Source organism: Salvia hispanica, chromosome 5, assembly GCF_023119035.1.
Source record: "Salvia hispanica cultivar TCC Black 2014 chromosome 5, UniMelb_Shisp_WGS_1.0, whole genome shotgun sequence".
Taxonomy (NCBI): domain Eukaryota; kingdom Viridiplantae; phylum Streptophyta; class Magnoliopsida; order Lamiales; family Lamiaceae; genus Salvia; species Salvia hispanica.
This window is the reverse complement of record NC_062969.1, coordinates 38,682,945-38,700,106: the sequence shown is the minus strand read 5'-3', so window position 1 is coordinate 38,700,106 and position 17,162 is coordinate 38,682,945. Positions and strand designations below refer to the sequence as shown.

General features: G+C 32.7%; 2 protein-coding genes across 2 annotated transcripts; both read right to left on the bottom strand.

Moving 5' to 3' along the window:
* Positions 1-1,430: 1,430 nt before the first annotated feature.
* LOC125186940 lies at positions 1,431-3,669 on the bottom strand. Its single transcript, XM_048083426.1, has 5 exons — positions 3,314-3,669; positions 2,939-3,201; positions 2,475-2,686; positions 2,118-2,379; positions 1,431-2,047 (listed from the first exon to the last, which is right to left on the bottom strand). Exons 2-5 carry the CDS (start codon positions 3,197-3,199, stop codon positions 1,724-1,726), a joined length of 1,059 nt encoding a protein of 352 aa, XP_047939383.1. The 5' UTR covers positions 3,200-3,201; positions 3,314-3,669; the 3' UTR covers positions 1,431-1,723.
* A 6,209-nt stretch (positions 3,670-9,878) lies between these two features.
* On the bottom strand, positions 9,879-13,900 carry LOC125187743 ((E,E)-geranyllinalool synthase-like). The gene is made up of 12 exons (XM_048084377.1): positions 13,537-13,900; positions 13,211-13,403; positions 12,678-12,910; positions 12,462-12,585; positions 12,249-12,358; positions 11,927-12,153; positions 11,733-11,848; positions 11,550-11,648; positions 11,241-11,456; positions 11,001-11,130; positions 10,674-10,907; positions 9,879-10,592 (listed from the first exon to the last, which is right to left on the bottom strand). The coding sequence occupies exons 1-12, from the start codon at positions 13,847-13,849 to the stop codon at positions 10,083-10,085; spliced, it is 2,505 nt and encodes an 834-aa protein (XP_047940334.1). The 5' UTR covers positions 13,850-13,900; the 3' UTR covers positions 9,879-10,082.
* Positions 13,901-17,162: the final 3,262 nt, after the last annotated feature.

Genomic DNA, 17,162 nt, shown 5'->3' with positions numbered 1-17,162 from the left:
TCTTATCTACATTATTGTCTTTCTTACTTTACCATTTCTCCATTTTAACTATCATTTTTATAAAAAGATGACAGAAAAGTCAATGGGACTACTAAAATGGGACGGAGGGAGTAATTAATGATCAAGTAGAATGTAATTAATCTGCTAATCATTGACATTAAAACTATTTATTTTTGCCGACATAGGATATTATAGTAAGGACGATGTAACAATCACAAAGGTTTGACTTTTTTTAGTGATATTTTTATATTTTGCATTATAAATTGTATCTTCAACATCTTTAATTTTCATCTAGATTTATGTTTACGTAAGTTTTATAAATTATTTTAACATGTGCTTAGTCAAATTAAGATTAGCATGCTTGGAACAATTATTAATATAGTATGAATATATTAATTTGTGAAACTGTCTCTAGAAGGGGAAATTGTAAGTAGCTGAAAATTAAGTATACTACTAATAACTAATAGTATTATACATATGCATATTTTCACTTTTATTCAATAAAATTTGAAAGGAAACGAAATTGATATAATGATAATAATGTAGGTTAGTCATTAAAAAGGTAACTTAATCAAATTTGAATTTTCCCATAGTCAATTTGGAGTTCACAATTTGGGCCATAAAATTTAATTTTAAGGAATGATTGTTCTTATAAAAGCCTCATAAAATATTAGTGGACTGATTCAATTATTGGACATGGAATAATGTTTATTTTTGGATTTAAATTTCATTTACTTTAGTAAATGTAGCCTAAGCCCACTAGGAACCAGTTAGAGCTTATTAATCTGATGAGAACCTACATTATTATGAATTAAAAAATGTACTGAAAAATAATGATATAAAGTGAACTGAGAGCAATTGCGGATCTATGTAGAGTCGGAGTCGATCGACCTTTGGAGCTGCTACCGATCCCACAGTGTGATAGTTCCACCGATTCACTTATGTATTCGTCTGCATCCATTGCTAGCGACACCCGACGCCCTATTTGCGTTTTGATATCAGTAGCGACCTTTTTATCCCGGACCCCACAAATTCAGTGTTCCTTATCACTCAATCATTTATTGACTATGGGTTAAAATCTTGCAAGCAACAATATGTATGCTACCAAGTTAAGTATTTATAATATAGTACTCCCAGTGGGCCAAGGCCCAATATACCATGGGCTGATAAACATGCAGAGGTTCAATGAGTTTTCACATCAGCGTTAGCATAATAGAATTACACATACTTTTAGGAATATTTAGGATTTATTTTCATTTTTTTAATTTACGAAATTTTTTGATATCGATTTATTTTATAGTCAATTTTGGGTAAGGGAAATTTTTTAATTTTGCTTATTTGCCAAAAAGTATGATTTTCAATATGGATTTGAACTTAAAAGGTTTTGATTAAATTGCCAAAAAATAAAGAAATATAAAAAATAACATATCTAAAGAACTAAATACTAGTATAAAATAGTAAAGTTAGTGACAAACTATGCCTTGCACACTTTAGCTCATACAAATATATAAAGCAAATTTTTTTTAATCTAAATCCACTATATAGAATAAATTCTCTATCCACAACCTATTTAGTGGATTCAACACCAACAATTGCAACTCCATTCACAACCAAATGTTTCTTGAAACAAATAGAATACCAATACTTCAATCTACTTTGCAAGATCATCACTTTTGTGATGAACAAGAATAAAAATAAAAAATAAAAAATTTCAACCAAACTACTAGCATTGAGGTCTATACATTTGAGGAGGATCTTCTCCAAGAACAAGAGACCTCAAGATGGCTTCACACACATCAGAATCATAAACCAGCAGATGCCCTCCATCCGGGACCTCGTGATACCGAATCCAAGGCAGTTTCCCAGAGACGTGCCTCTGCAGCTGGACCGGCACCACCTTGTCCTCGTGCCCCTGCCATATGTGCACCGCGGTTTCCCTCTGAGGGTACGGATTGCACAGCTCCAGCGGGTCGAAGTCCCACTTACCAAACGCCACCACAAAGTCACGTCGTAGGGAATCGAACACTGTCCTATTCCTTACCTTGTTCTGCACATGTGCAAAACACACATGATTAGGACAGTTTATGTTGATTTCTTGTATGAATTAGTGTTTTCACCTGACTAAGCAATTGGTAACCCGGTGTGATCTTGAGCACTTCTATGTCCTTTCGACTGAAGAATGCAGGGTTCCTATCAAGAACGGTCGATGATGGGAAGAGCTTCTGTGTCAGCCACCAATACAGCAATCGTGGAGCGTGGCTTGCAACGAAAACAGCCCAATGGGAAAGGCCCTTCCGATAGTCATCCTTCGTTAGTTCACTCGGAAGAGAAGGCCATTTGTAGTTTATGTATGGAACTACTAATGCAACACCAGCTAGCCTAAATTTAAAATCATAACAAAGAAACCAACATTCTTGAATAGCCCAAACATCAATCAACAAAAGACAATTTATTCGGATCAAACGACTATATACCTGTTTGGTGTTCGTCTGAGGCAACCCCAGACGGGGTAGCACCCCAATGACACACCAAGCACGAAAAACTTTGATCCCAGCTGCAACTTATCAGCTAGCTCCTCAATGTCGGATGCTTCACTTTTTAAGGATCTCTTCGGATTGGGATCGCTTTCGCCATATCCAGCCCGGTCGAACAACAGAAGACATATCTTCAACTCCTCAAGAAAATCCTAGAGGCTAAAGTCACATCAGCAACTTCTCAATGAACAACACCAAACACTAATCCTACCACAAACAGAACCAAAGCCAAAAATTCAAGTAAATTAAATTCAGATCAAGAAACCAAGATTCAATCTTTACAACAACACGAGCAAGACATCCAACAATCACAAACTACAACTGAACATAAAGCCATCAAACCCTAGTTTCACAATGAAGAAATAAAAAATTTACTAAAAGGGGGTAAATTAAAATTACCATACCTGGGAAGCCATAAAGTTCATTTCTTTAGAGCTACCAAATCCATGAACAACAATAACTGTGTAATTGGACTTATTCATGGGGACTCCTCTCTCTGTGTAAGCCAAGAATCTGCCATCACTGAGCCTGATTCCTTTTGAGCCGCAAATTTCAACATCAATGGATGAAGATTCAGCAGTTTCAGCAGGAGGGGCAGGAAGAGTGGGCTGCTTCGATATCCCCAAACAACGCATCATCATAACAGCCACTTTCTTGAAAACCATTGCTGCAGATAAAGCCCCAAAGGAAGGGGAAAAAAATTGAATCTTGAACTGAAATGAATGCTTAAAAGTAGAGATGTGTGTGATTGAAGAATGAGATTCTTGATGCTGGCATACCTTAGAGATGGTGTGATCTTCACAGATTCTTGTGGATTACTGTATTTATTAGCTTCTGTATTGTTTTCGGACAGAGATGTTGACTTCCTGGTTACAGAGTTGTCTGAAAATGTAGATTGTGCCGACAATAGCTTCCACTTTGAGCATATAAAAATGCTGTCGGATCACAGTTTTTGTGTAAAGATTGATTCTTGGAGGAGTTCTATCAACTATTGCATCTAAGATTTGATGAGAAGTGTGAGATGAAATTCAGTTAACTTCAAAGGAATGGTGGCGGCCCATACTCATCTGTAAATTCTTCTCTTTCTCTCTCTGTCTGTCTGTATTATTGATTTAATACAAGTGGATTAGAGAAATGAGAGTGATTACTTAAGGGCATCCTCGGATAATTTTGGAGTATTAATGGTTGAAAAAGAAGAAGAAGAAATATTAGAATATTTATTTGTTTATATTTCTAGGCAATCAATCTTGAAAATTCAGCCAGTTTAGATTCTTCTTTGTTTCAAGTTTTTTTTTTGTTTTAAAAAAAAACTTTTAGTTCAATATCATTAACTTTGATAGTGAATAATGTGTATTTTAATTCTATTACAGTATGTAAATTAAATAAAAATACTAGTTAAAATATTATTTATTGAATATCAATAAATAGGAGAACAAAATATGGGAGGGAAAATGGTGAGCTATATTACTAATAAAGATAGGAAAGACTAATTTTATAGATGAAAAAACTAGTAGTAGTACCTTAATTATGAAGTTAGTGAATTTTTGTGTGTGAAATCAAGATGGGGATATTTTCTATTAAACCGGTCAACAGAAATGATTTGAAAAAAAAAGTACAATGAATAAAAAAAAACTGGCCTATCTGGAAATAGGAGTAGTGATTAATTATACATGACTTCTGCTACATAATCAATCATCACACCAATGCCAACTATATAATCTCATTAATAATTAGATTATATACAAAGTGACAAACAACACAATATTTATACTCTACTTTTTATAGTTTACAGTTCAGAATTAGGATTTTAATGTAATTTCAATTTTTTGTATTGTTAGTGTCGTTTATCAAAGTTTTTCGTTTTTTTTACTATTACTATTCTCACATAGGATTTGTTATTTCATAGCTGTAGTTTTCTAGTTACTTTTTTATGTATGAATATAGGTATCATTAATTTCTCTACCATTTTTCTATATCTAGAAACATAAAGTTCCGTATCAGAATTTACTTTTACTTATTTATGAGTAGATTTTGTCACTGGTATCTAAAAATGTAGGTAGATCTCATTTTACATCTTGTACATCTCTTAAAATAGATAACGACAAATGTTTCCCAATTTATTAATCAGTGACATTAATAAACTATCAACATTTACTTGTATCATACTACACTCTTTCACAGTCAAATTCAATTGGAGTTGGATCTAAGTATATTCTTTACATATTTACTCAAAACTCAGATCTTATTTATAGAATTATTCCCATGTCTAAGAATATTCTTTGTGTGCCATTTTCCCAAGCCACAAGTTATAACACAGACAAAATAATTGAATCAAATTTATACTCCACTACAATTCACTTATTACATCATGTCAAAGTTTTTAAGTTAGATCTTAAATGCCTACAGTTTTAGTATACAGTCTAATTGAGAATTCTATCCTCAGTAAAAGCATCGTATTTGAATAGTAACTTATATTTCCATTTAAGATTATTACAGTATAATTTTGTTGTAATAATTCATTATATCAATGCAATGAAAATACATGTAGATAATAAGATTTAAGTAATGGGATTTAATATTTCCTAAAATGGGCCTTCTATGTAATATTTGACCCTAACAATACTCATAATGGGCTCTATCGAAGTCCATTACGTGATTTCATTGAAATACTTATGAGGGAGATGATTTTGAACTATGAAATTTATTTTTGTAAATTTTTGCAACAACTACTTCACACTGCACAAAATAGTTAAGAATAAATATTTTTTTTATAAATTTTATAAAAAAAATGGCCGTTTATGAATTTACAACGCTCGCTTATTTAGGAGTAGTACTATATATGTAAATCTATCGTAGAGTGGAAGTACATAATTTATAGATAGGCCGCTGATTGAACTCTACACATAGGTAGATATCCTTGGAAAAATCGACACGTCAAACATTGTTATCATAAAAGAAGAAAAAATTGTACTCCGATTCTTTATAGTTGAGTCATTTTATCATTTCGGAAAGTTTCTTTATAGTTGAGTCGTTTTCTTATATGGTAACTTTTTCCCTTCTCTTACTTTATTCTCTCTATTTTATTCACTTTATACTTTAATATCTCTACCTTTTTTTTCCTTTTACTTTTTTATCTATTTATTTAATACACTCAACATTCAATTATAAAACTCTGTGTCAAAAAGTTTTGCTTCAACTACGAAGAAACGGATGGAGTAATTTCCAACCTAATTATTACTCCCACAAAAAAATGTTGAGTGTACATCAACATGGTACACTTTGGGTCACTTTTCCATGCACGCTCATTTTAATTCCACGGTTAATTCACCGAACTCGATAGTTGCATACACACAAATCACCACAACTTGCTTCATTAATTAGAAAAAGTATATATATTCTATTCGTCCAACAAAAGTAAAAAAGTACATACAAATTTTAATAAAAGTGATCAAAATATTAAGCAGATAAAATATTCATCATAAAGATAGTTTTAATAATAATAAAAAATATTGTAATAAAAGAAAGTAGTGGATCAATATAAAAGATAAATAAATTGATATATCGAAAGGTACTAGTAATATTTCGTACTAATATATGTATATAAGTGTAAATGAATTAGTTGTCGAGGAGTACCAAAATGTATATAAATGTAAATAAATTTTAGCAGTGGCTTATTAAAATTTTTCATTGTAAATATTAATATAGTACTATATTATATAAGGGAGTGTTAGGGTGCCACCACCTCTTAAAATAACATCATACCACCATTTCTAGCCAATCATTTGTACACGTGGACGAATAATAAGCTGCATAAAAAAAAAAAAAAAAAAAAAAAAAATCTGAAAAAAACGACCAGCAATATGTTGTACACTATACAACAACTTTTCTTGGCCAGCAATATCCAACACACTATACAGCAATCTATAGATTGTTGTGTAGCGTTTTCAATATTGTTGTGTAGCGTTTATAATTTTGCTGTATAAGTGGTGTCACGGTGTCACTTTAAGAAGAATTGTCATTTTAACACAAACCTATTATATATATATTATAAAAAATCCGAATAACAATAATAAAATTGTATAAATATTTAATACATAAAGTGCCAACATAAATATAATTCAAATCCAATTCAACTTTTTACATATTTTCCAGTAATTCAACAATTCTACCACTTAAGAGAAGATAGAAGATGAATAACCTTCGCATTTAAAGAAAAAAAAACCATTTCTATACAAGCAAAATTTTACTAAATTAATTAAAAATGTAAACTTTACTCCTAGAATGTAGTTTTTTTTTCCTATCAAGAATATCACAATGTACGTTCATTTTATATAAGAAATTAAAATTATGAAAACTACACAAGAAAACTTTTCAATATTTGGATAAACCACAAAATTAATCTTGCGAATATAATACAGTAACTATGACAAAAGAAAAAGGGAAAAATGGACTCACCAATTAAAGTGGTAAAGAAGAACATTAAAAACGTTTGTTGAATAAAATTTGTGGAAACGATTTTAAATTTAAGTATTGTGAAATGTGGAACACGTTTCAATAGGGATAAGGGATTGCCTTCTCAGACTTTATTATTACTCCCTCCATCCCACAAATATTGTCCCATTTTTCCATTTCCGTGTGTCCCACAAAGTTTGTCCTATTTCACTTTTATCATTTTTAGTAATGGACCTCATATTCCACCAACTCATATCTACTCACATTTTATTATAAAACTAATACTTTAAAAGTAGAACCCACATCCCACCAACTTTTTCAACTCACTTTTAATTACATTTCTTAAAACCCGTGTCGGATCAAAGTGGGACTATCTTTGTGGGACGAAGAGAGTATTATAGTAGTACTATTCATTAAACAGGTTTGGTAGGGGCTTAAAAAGTCCCTCTCCTCATGCGTGTATGTCCACCACTGTTTATAGGGGTAAAGTGTGATTTAACTATTTAAAAAGTTCATACTTTTCGAGAAAACTACACAGGAGTATGACTTTTTCCGAAAAGATTTGTACATGTTTTTAATTTATTTAATTTCCAAAGAAGAAAAATATAATTTGTGCAAGTGCTTATACTTGTGAAATCAAACCAATATTTACAAGTACTCCATAAACCAATATATAATCAGTTCTCTCCAAAAAGAGATTTACAGAAATTTCATGACAGAAGATGTCATTTTCGTCATTTTTAACGGGCGGTGCATATAAGGGATTCCGGCCTTCACTCGGCCGAAAAGCAGCAACCGACCCCAATAGCCCAGGAACAAGGAGTACGGACGTCCAAAGCGGGCTACGAGACGTCCGGCCAAGTAAAAGGATTATGGAGTAGTAATATTTTATTTAGATTATAGTTTTCGAAATCCTAGCACCTACCCTTGGATGTTCTACTATCGTGATTAAGGATGTCAATCGGGCCATCCCACCAGGTTTCGGGTCAATCGGGTGCGGACTAATCGGGCTGTGATTTTTTCAGGTTATAAAAGTTCAACCCTAACCCTAAAAGCTCGGGTTTCGTGCTAGCCCGCTAATCGGGTTGCTACCGATAAAATTAACATGCATTCAATCCAATAAATAATGACGAAAATTAGTTATATTTATAAAATGTAATATATTTAATTATGATAAATTTGAGATATTATGCTTAAACTCAAACATAAACATGATTAAATACTAATATTTGAGATTTATGCAAAATAAAACATAACCATAAAAAAAATTTAAAGCATGTTTTAGAAATTTAAATATATTTTTAGTGAATTTGAAGTTTCTAATTTATATATCTATTATTATTTTAATAAAAATTTAATATATAATTTATATATTTAATATATAAAATTGAAAGTTATGTTTTTAGTAATCTATATTATAAAATAACCAATGAAGTGTCGAATTAGAGTCAAACTAATAGAACGATAGAAATTTTATCGGGTTTTCGGGTCTGGCCCTAACGGGTTGCGGGTTAATCGGGTGCGTGATAATCGGGCTGTAATTTTATCGGGCTAGAAATTTTCAGCCTAAATTTTACGGGCTATTCGGATCGACCCACTGATTTCAGGCTACATTGACATTCCCAATCGTGATTGGCTTGAGTGCTCTATTATCAATCACACAAAAAATGAAATGAATAGTTAAATTAGGTGCATGTGAATGGTGCAGTTTTGGGCCCAATGGTTTCGTTTCAAGATTTGACAAGTTAATAACCGTTGTTCACTAGTTCTTGTACTACTATTTATTTTTGTAATTGTACTTGATATGGCTACCTTTATAAATGATGGAAAATTGAAAATGAGGTGTAATGAACTTCATAAATATATTATCGATACCAGAATGTGACATATAGTACTTTAGAATTTAAATTGATAAAACGTTTTCAATTAGTATATTGAAGTTTGAAAAGCCAGAATGTGACATATACTAGTACTTTTAAGTCCTCCCCAACTCATTTTTTTTATTGAATTTTCTACTATAATTTTTTTTTAAAATTTCAAAATAAATACTTAGTCCTTCCCAAACTAATGCTGCTACAGAGTAAGTAACTAGAAGTTGAATGTGAAAATGGGCTGAAATTAAACTTCAAAAAAGAGTAACAATGGCTACTCTCGTATTTAGGAAAGAAGAAGACGTATTTGGGGAAGAAGACTAACTAAAACCAAAATATTAAATAATACTATGCGCATAGAGATTTTTTCCACTCTTGTTTTCATGGAGTATATATATTTGGCCAGACGGGACATGAAATATATTTTTTGGTAACTAATACTGGAGTAGGTAATTTCACTTTTCTCTTCTTTTTATATTCTTTCTCATCTAGTTATGGAAAAATTAAGATGTAAAATATTTATGTACTTATATACTAATGTGATTGTAATTTTTTACATAAATTTTTTCATATATAAATCAACATAAATAGAATTTGTTTTAGGTATAATATAGTATTATTTTTATAATACTATTTTTTTTAAAAAACAATCAGTTTTTTCTAGTTTTTCAATTTTTTAATTTCCGAATGAACCCAAAAAACCGAATTAGCCAAAAGTTTAAATCTGAATCGAAAAATTGAAAAAAACAAACTGAATTTTAAATTTCAATTTGGTTTGATCCAGATCAAATATCAGTTTTCGATTATTTTACTTACCTCTAAGTACAACTCCTACTAGAAAAATTTTCTTTTGATGGCTCATCATGCTTTTCTTTTATTCTTTTGAAGGGTCTTCATGATTTATTAGACTAATATAATTGTCTATACATGGCAAAACTTGAATGGTGATTGGTGAATCAAACATCACTTATACATCTGTTGTATAGAGTAATCATGATTGAAGTTTTAATTGGGCCATAAAGATACTTTTGAAATATTACTGTATACACAATATAAAAACATACAATCATAAGATGACAAACATAGGTATACAAGCTAGCCAACTCTTGGAGAATTTTGACATGATAGTAAAATATAGTGGCTAAACAATATTAGTAACTACACATACGTTTGATATTCGTCCCCAAATACCAAACTCATTCACAATGACATACAAAGAAGATCATTATAGTGGCAACGGGAGGCCGGTGAGACGCATATTACATCTTATGGGAAGGTGTAGTAGTTTTGGTGTGGGTGCAAGTTTGATATAATTGGTGGTGTGTAGTGGTGAGTTTGAGTAGGAGAGGGTGTGGATGCGAGCGGAAACCTTGGACTTGTCGTTGTTTTTGAGCGCGGGAACAACACTAGGAGCGGTAAATGGGAAGGGTTTGCAATGAGTAATGGGAAGGTAAATGGATTTGTTTATATCTTGCATCAGTGAAGTCTCACTGTCAAAGAGATTGGCTGAGTTGAAGAACATCTCAAACACCTTCATGCAATATAAATGTGTTTGCTTGCAAGATTTACTCATCATTTCTTGATCAATTTTGTCTGAGAACACAAGCTGCACCAATTCTTTCTTTTTCAGCTCCAGCATCTCTTTCACATGCGCCACCGATTCTTCGATGCCACTCTCGGGATTTTGCTGCCAGTGGAGCATCACCATGTTCATTTTTCCATCTACCACTTCTTTCTGCATATGTTCATTAAAATTATTAAAAAAAGAGATCATCCTGTTAATTAGTACTAATGTATATATGTGAATAATATTTACTTGATAACTCTGCATGTCGTTTGATAAACGAGCGATGGCCATGAGCAATTTGGTGATGTTTTGGTATTGAAGAGGGTTTGCATTTGGGTTGAAGAAATTAGGGGTGGCTGGAAGAGTTATTGTGTGTGCTGCGATCGACAGCATCCCGGTTTCTAGGTATTCATCCATGCATGGTGTGTACCCTGTTAGACTCCATTTTCTCTCCACCATCCACGACATGAAGCAATCACGCCACTACGACATATATATAAACAGCAGAGTGTTACTCATATAAGCAATAGACATACTCGAAAGTAAATTAAAATTCTTGTGTTACACCAAACTTACAAGTTGTTGCAACTTGGGCACTACCGTGCTTCCTTCTTGAGGCTCGCATATTGTAACAATGTCATTCACAAACTCATCTACCGCCTCAAAGATCGTCTTGCTATGGCCCTCTAATCCATTGCCCTCCCATCTACAAGTTATATGTAATTATTCTCACGCAATTCATGAGTACAGAGTGCGTGCACATAGAGCACTTGTGATGCTAATGCTTGATTAGTATGGTTATTGAGTGCAATTAACCTTTGAACTGCATCAGTCAAAATTTCCAAGTCAGGCAAGGAACCTTCCATGTCATAAAAGTCATCAGCAACTGTCACAATGATGGCAGCCTTTGCAATAATCAACCTCATAACTGAATTGTGAGGAAAGAGAGAGCAAGAAGCAATTGCAAAATAGGTATAAACTGTCTTCTCCCTTCCAAATCCCATCTCACTAAGTCTCCATTTCTTTGCCCACCTAAATATATATGCAAGCATATGTTTCTCATTAACTAATAGTCAAATTGAAATGAATCTCATCGATATATATATACGAATTAACGTGACTAACCCTTTAAGCTCCTCTAATTCACGCATGTATATTGACTGCATAAACTCAAAATTTTCAACAGCCAGCTGCCTCAAGTTAGTGTTCTCAAGGCAGGACAACCTGTTTATAATAAAAGTAGGTAACATTATTATAACTTACAGATATTAAGTGGAGTAACAATTTATGAGTGATGAAAATAGATACCTGTAGAAAGAGGCCTTCCCAATCCATAAAGGGCTGCTTTTGTTTTCCTCAATCCACTTCCTATGATAGAGACGGTCAAGACGAGCAGTCCATGGAACATCCACCTCATACTTGATCTACTCGAATAAATTGAGATGAAGCAACAAAATATATAATGAATTAACTGCATCTTTATATATATTATAAGTACGTACCATATTTTGAAGGCCTTTTGAAATTAACAAGTTATAATCTCTATGCCTGGTCTTGGAACTTTGGAGCAATTTAGTAGCAAATTTTCTTGCTTCATCTAATTGGTGCTCTCCAGGATATGCTAAATCTGTTGCTCTGTAAACACTGTACATTGCGGTGATGAAGTGTTGGCTGTTTTGTTCCATATACTCCATTGTTTCCGGTTGATGCACAAACCAGCAGAAGCTGTCTGCTTACGTACGTACACAAGGAATTAATATGAAAATAATTAATAAAAATATATACCGATTGAAATTCAAGTGCTGATTCATTAAGGTAAAGTACCTGGATCAACGTCGTGTCCATGCATCCGGAGAAGGCGGAAAGCCATTGCGTCTTTGAATAACTTCAACGGGAAACTGCTGTTCGAGTCTGATTTTGTATTCTGCTGACTCCTGAACAAACGCATATCAATACGATGATTTAGTTAATTTATCATTTACTATAATGTTCGATTTGTAAGACAAGATGGTAGTTATGTTAAAATGGGATTATTACCTATAGATTTGAGCAAGAAGCAATTCAATATCTTGATGAAAATGTGGAGCTAGGCCAAGTCCTTGCACGTGGTCCACCAAGGATAGTTTTATCAAGTCTCCATCCATAGGATATATTGCAGGTACTGCAATGTCATTACTTTTCTTTTTAATTAATTACTCAAAATATTTTTATAGAGATACTAATATTACTGAATTACTAGATTAAATAAAGTACCTCCATTGGGAAATTTGTGAAGGAGTGATTGCAGATATTTGAGACAGTCCATATTCTGGGTGGACATAAAGGCTTGAGCAGCGGCGGCCGGCGACTGAAACAGCGAGCCATCGCTGCTCAAGTATCGCTTCACCGTTTCTTCACTGTCAAAATGGTAAGTAGATGGTAATGTCTCCAAGTATGAGAGGAGTGGCAGAAAACAACGCCGTTCCTCGTCTCCAACCAGCTCTTCCCTGCAATTCCACCCATTTTTAAGTTTTAGTCAAAAATTAGCTAGCTACCAATCTCATTTTATTCAATTCAAGCATGCATTTTACTCCCTCCGTCCCAATAAATATGAAACGCTTTCTTTTCAGCACAGGATTTTATGTAGTGTTGTTTTGTGAGTTAAAAAGAGAAAGTAAAGTAAAAGAGAGGGAAAAGTAGAGATAAAGTTATTTCTATTTTAAGAAATGTTTCATTTTTAATGGGACAGTTCAAAAAGGAAAACGTTTAATTTCTAGTGGGACAGAGGGAGTATTATTTATACGTACGTTTCAAGAATATGTTGGCGCCTGACGAAAATGTGAGCTATGGCTGTGACCAATCCGCGAGGGAAAACAAGAGGAAGCGCGTGCGCCTCCGCCAGCTCAACCATAGCCGGAAAAGTCAGCACGAACCACCGCGGCAAGTTCTGATAGTTTATCTTGAGAAGTATCTCCGCCTTCGACTCAATAAACCTCAGCCCTGCATGAATACATATATATATATATATATATATAAGTGTCACAAACTAATTAACTAACTAACTAACTAACTATATCAATATATAGGAATGAAATACTTATATAGGAATGAAATCCTCATATAATAGTAGTACCTGATTCAATATTTGGATGGGCAGGGTCCCACATTTTGAGAGCAATCAAGCAAGCAAGAGTAGAGGGGAGAGCATCAATGGTAGGAATTCCTTCTTCATTGGTTTCTCCCCAAAACCCACCATCTTTTTGGTTTTGAATTATCCAGTTCAAGCAGTTGGAAAACATGGGAATTTTGTGATTATTTTGGTGGGGAATCATGGCAAGCCAAGCAGTGTCATAGGCTGAGGGGGACACAAATGCATCACTATGGCTATGGAGCTTACAAAAAATTTCATTTTTCACTTGGCTAACAAGGGACTCGATTGACTCCATTATTATCAGAAATGTTTTTGTCTCTCACTTTTCCTTAATTGGTGCAACTATGTTGGACAGCACTGAATGACATATATTCCATGAATGGATGTATTTATACTAGAATAGTGATGGGGACATGGTTTGAATAACCTGGACACAACAACGTAATAGAGTTGAATTATTGGTGGAGAACGTTTGGAACGTTTCCAAATATCTAGTACCTGTTTACATTTCGTGGCCTCTATTTTTTTGGATTAGCTAGATAAAATAATTATAGGCTCTAGTGCCTTTCTACCAAGAATTCGAGCACTTCTTAGCAAGCTCTAATTACTAAGCCTTACTATCTCCATCCCTGAAAGTTTACCATTTCGGTCCGTCTCTGAAAGTTTGACACGCTTCACTTTTTACTATTTTTGGCAGTGACTCATATTCCACTAACTCATTCATACTCACATTTTATTATAAAACTAATACTTTAAAAGTATGACCCACATCCCACTAACTTTTTCAACTTACTTTCCATTACATTTCTTAAAATCTGTGTCGGGTCAAAGTGTGTCAATATTTGAGGGACGAAAGTAGTACTACTAGCTAGCACTTATTGAGCAAAAATAATTCAGTTAGAAGAGAGAAAAAATCGAGAAATTACTGAGCACAAGCGTGTGCTCGGTAATGTCATATTTAGCGAGCAGTTTTTGAAGGCTGAATGTGCTTTTTGGCGCATAAAAATGCATGAAAAATTGCGAGAGGTTACCAAACGAATAATGCTCAATAATTAATAGTACTCCATCTCTCTTATAGTTAAAGGAAGGCTTTTTAGCATGGAGTTTAAGAAAAGAATGTTGAATGAGATAAATAAATAGATAAAAATATCAGATAGAGAAAAAAATAGAAAATGAATAAAGTAGAAAGAATAGAGTAAGAGAGAGTAAAGTAAAAAAAAAATTTAAATAAATACTTTCAGAAATAGAAAAATGTCTCAACGGAAATGAAGAGAGTAATATCATAATTAGGGAGCACGGAGGTGTTTGGGGAATTTAGTTAGTTGACTTGTAGAATTAAGATCACTATGCAAATTTTGTTAACATACATAGATATATAAATTATTTTTCGTGCTACAATCCTCTGAAAATGGATGTTTTAAAAATAAGATGATGATAAAGAGCACCTCGTGAGAAACAAGTTTAACCCAAATTACTATGATTGGGGATTTAGCGTTTCAGACCAGCACTCGTCTTTAAGATAAATTGCTGCAAGAAATGGTGGATGATCTAATGGGGAAGACGAGAACGTCAATGGGTAAATACATAACTCACGCAAAATGTTTTACATTTGTTTTGTACTAGTATAAAAGGTTTAAAGTTTATATAAATCATACAAAAAATTTCATTCGTGTTTCAATTTAGTACATTCCGTTATTTTTGTTTAAACGGCGTTAACTCTTTGTTTATGTGAAACACAAAATGTTTCATAATTGTTTTACGTTAGTACAAAAAGTATCATCATTGTTTTATATTGGTTCAAAATATTTCATCATTGTTTTATGATTGGTGCACCACATAAGTACAAAGTTAACGTCATTTAAAAAAAAAAAACGGAATGTACTAAATTAAAACACGAATAAACTTTTTGTACTAATATGAAATAAAGGTGAAACATTTTGTATGAGTCATGCATTTACCCCTAACGTCAATGAAATATTTTGTGGGGATGACATATATATTGCTAATATTATATTGCCTTTGTATCTGCGAATTAAAAGCACATTTTGGCATTTTACAATATCTGTAATTTAAAGTTTTATGTTTTTTGTTTTATTTTAGCTAAATGGATTCTTCATTCAACTAACTAGTGAGATTCATATTTTATTACTCCCTCCGTCCCATAAAAGTTGAGTCGTATTCCTTTTTAGTCTGTCCCAACAAAGTTGAGTCATTTCCTTTTTTAACAAAAGACAAAACATCTAATCACTTTTATTTTATTCCATTATTTACTTTACTCTCTATCTTTCCTACTTTTTTTCATCTCTTCTATTTATTTAATATAAATTCTTAATCTCCGTGCCAAAAGTTTTGTCTCAACTTTTATGGGACAGAGGGAGTACTTCTTTCATCCCTCAAATTTTATCATAGTTTGACCGGACATGAATTTTAAGAAATATAATAAAAAGTAAGTTGAAAAAGTGGGTAGGATGTAGATCCTACTTTTAATTAAAATATTAATTTTATAATAAAATGTGAGTGAAAATAAATTAGTGGAATGTAGGGTCCACTACCAAAAATGGTAAAAAGTAAAATGTGAAAAATTTTATAGGACGGACGGAAATTAAAAAATGTGACAAAATTTTAGGGACGGATGGAGTATAAAGCAAATAGTAGTAGTATATAAAGGTGGGGCCCATATTTCATTGATTCATTTTCCTATTTCTCTTCACAAAATTGAACAATTTCTTAAAATTAGTGCTGAGTCAAAATGAGACTATAAATGACAAATGGATAGAGAAGAAGTACTATAATATAGTATTCCATCCAATCCCTAAAAATTTGTCACATTTTTCTATTTTCGGCGTCCCACAAATTTTGTCACATTTCACTTTTTACCATTTTAGGTGATGGACCCCACATTCCACTAACTCATTCTCACTCACATTTTATTACTCCCTCCATACACGAAAAATAGGACACATGGTGAATGACACGGGTTTTAATGTGGAATTGGTAAAGTAAAGTAAGAGAGAAGTAGTGTTAGTGGAATGTGGGGTCCACATTATTAGTACTTCCTTCATTCTATAGTAGTAGAGATATTTAGTCATTTTAGTACGTTCCATAGTAGTGAGAGGTCATATCTCTTTTTTAATAAAAGTCAACACAATTTTCTCACTTACTTTTCACTCTCTCTTACTTTCTTCTCTCTATTTTTTCCTCTCTCATACTCTATTATCTTTTTATTTAATACATTACACAACTTTTCTTAATCTCTGTGCCGGAAAGAAATATCTCTACTACTATAGAATGAAGGGAGTAAGAGAAAAGGAAAAAAAGTACTAAGAGTGAAGAAAAAAAGTAAGAGAATGTAGTGTTAGTGAAATATGAGATCCGTAAGAGAGAAGAGAAAAAAGTAAGAGAGAAGTTGTTGAAAACTTTTTTTTTTTAAATGTGCTCTATTTTTCGTGGACAACTAAAAATAGCAAATGTGCTCTATTTTTCATGGACAGAGAGAGTATAAAACTAACAGTACCTACTATTTTTTCAACACACTTTTTATTACTTTTCTTAAAATCCGTCGTACTTAGTCAAACTATGATAAAATTTAAGGAACGGATGGAATACTA

Coding starts and splice junctions, on each gene's coding strand:
- LOC125186940 (XM_048083426.1), bottom strand. CDS start 3,199: ATGGTTTTCAAGAAAGTGGCTGTTATGATGATGCGTTGTTTGGGGATA. Junction 2,380..2,474: donor CTCAGACGAACACCAAACAG/GTATATAGTCGT, acceptor TTTTAAATTTAG/GCTAGCTGGTGTTGCATTAG. Junction 2,048..2,117: donor GTTACCAATTGCTTAGTCAG/GTGAAAACACTA, acceptor GCACATGTGCAG/AACAAGGTAAGGAATAGGAC.
- LOC125187743 (XM_048084377.1), bottom strand. CDS start 13,849: ATGGAGTCAATCGAGTCCCTTGTTAGCCAAGTGAAAAATGAAATTTTT. Junction 13,404..13,536: donor CCATCCAAATATTGAATCAG/GTACTACTATTA, acceptor GTATTCATGCAG/GGCTGAGGTTTATTGAGTCG. Junction 11,649..11,732: donor GGGAAGGCCTCTTTCTACAG/GTATCTATTTTC, acceptor TATTATAAACAG/GTTGTCCTGCCTTGAGAACA.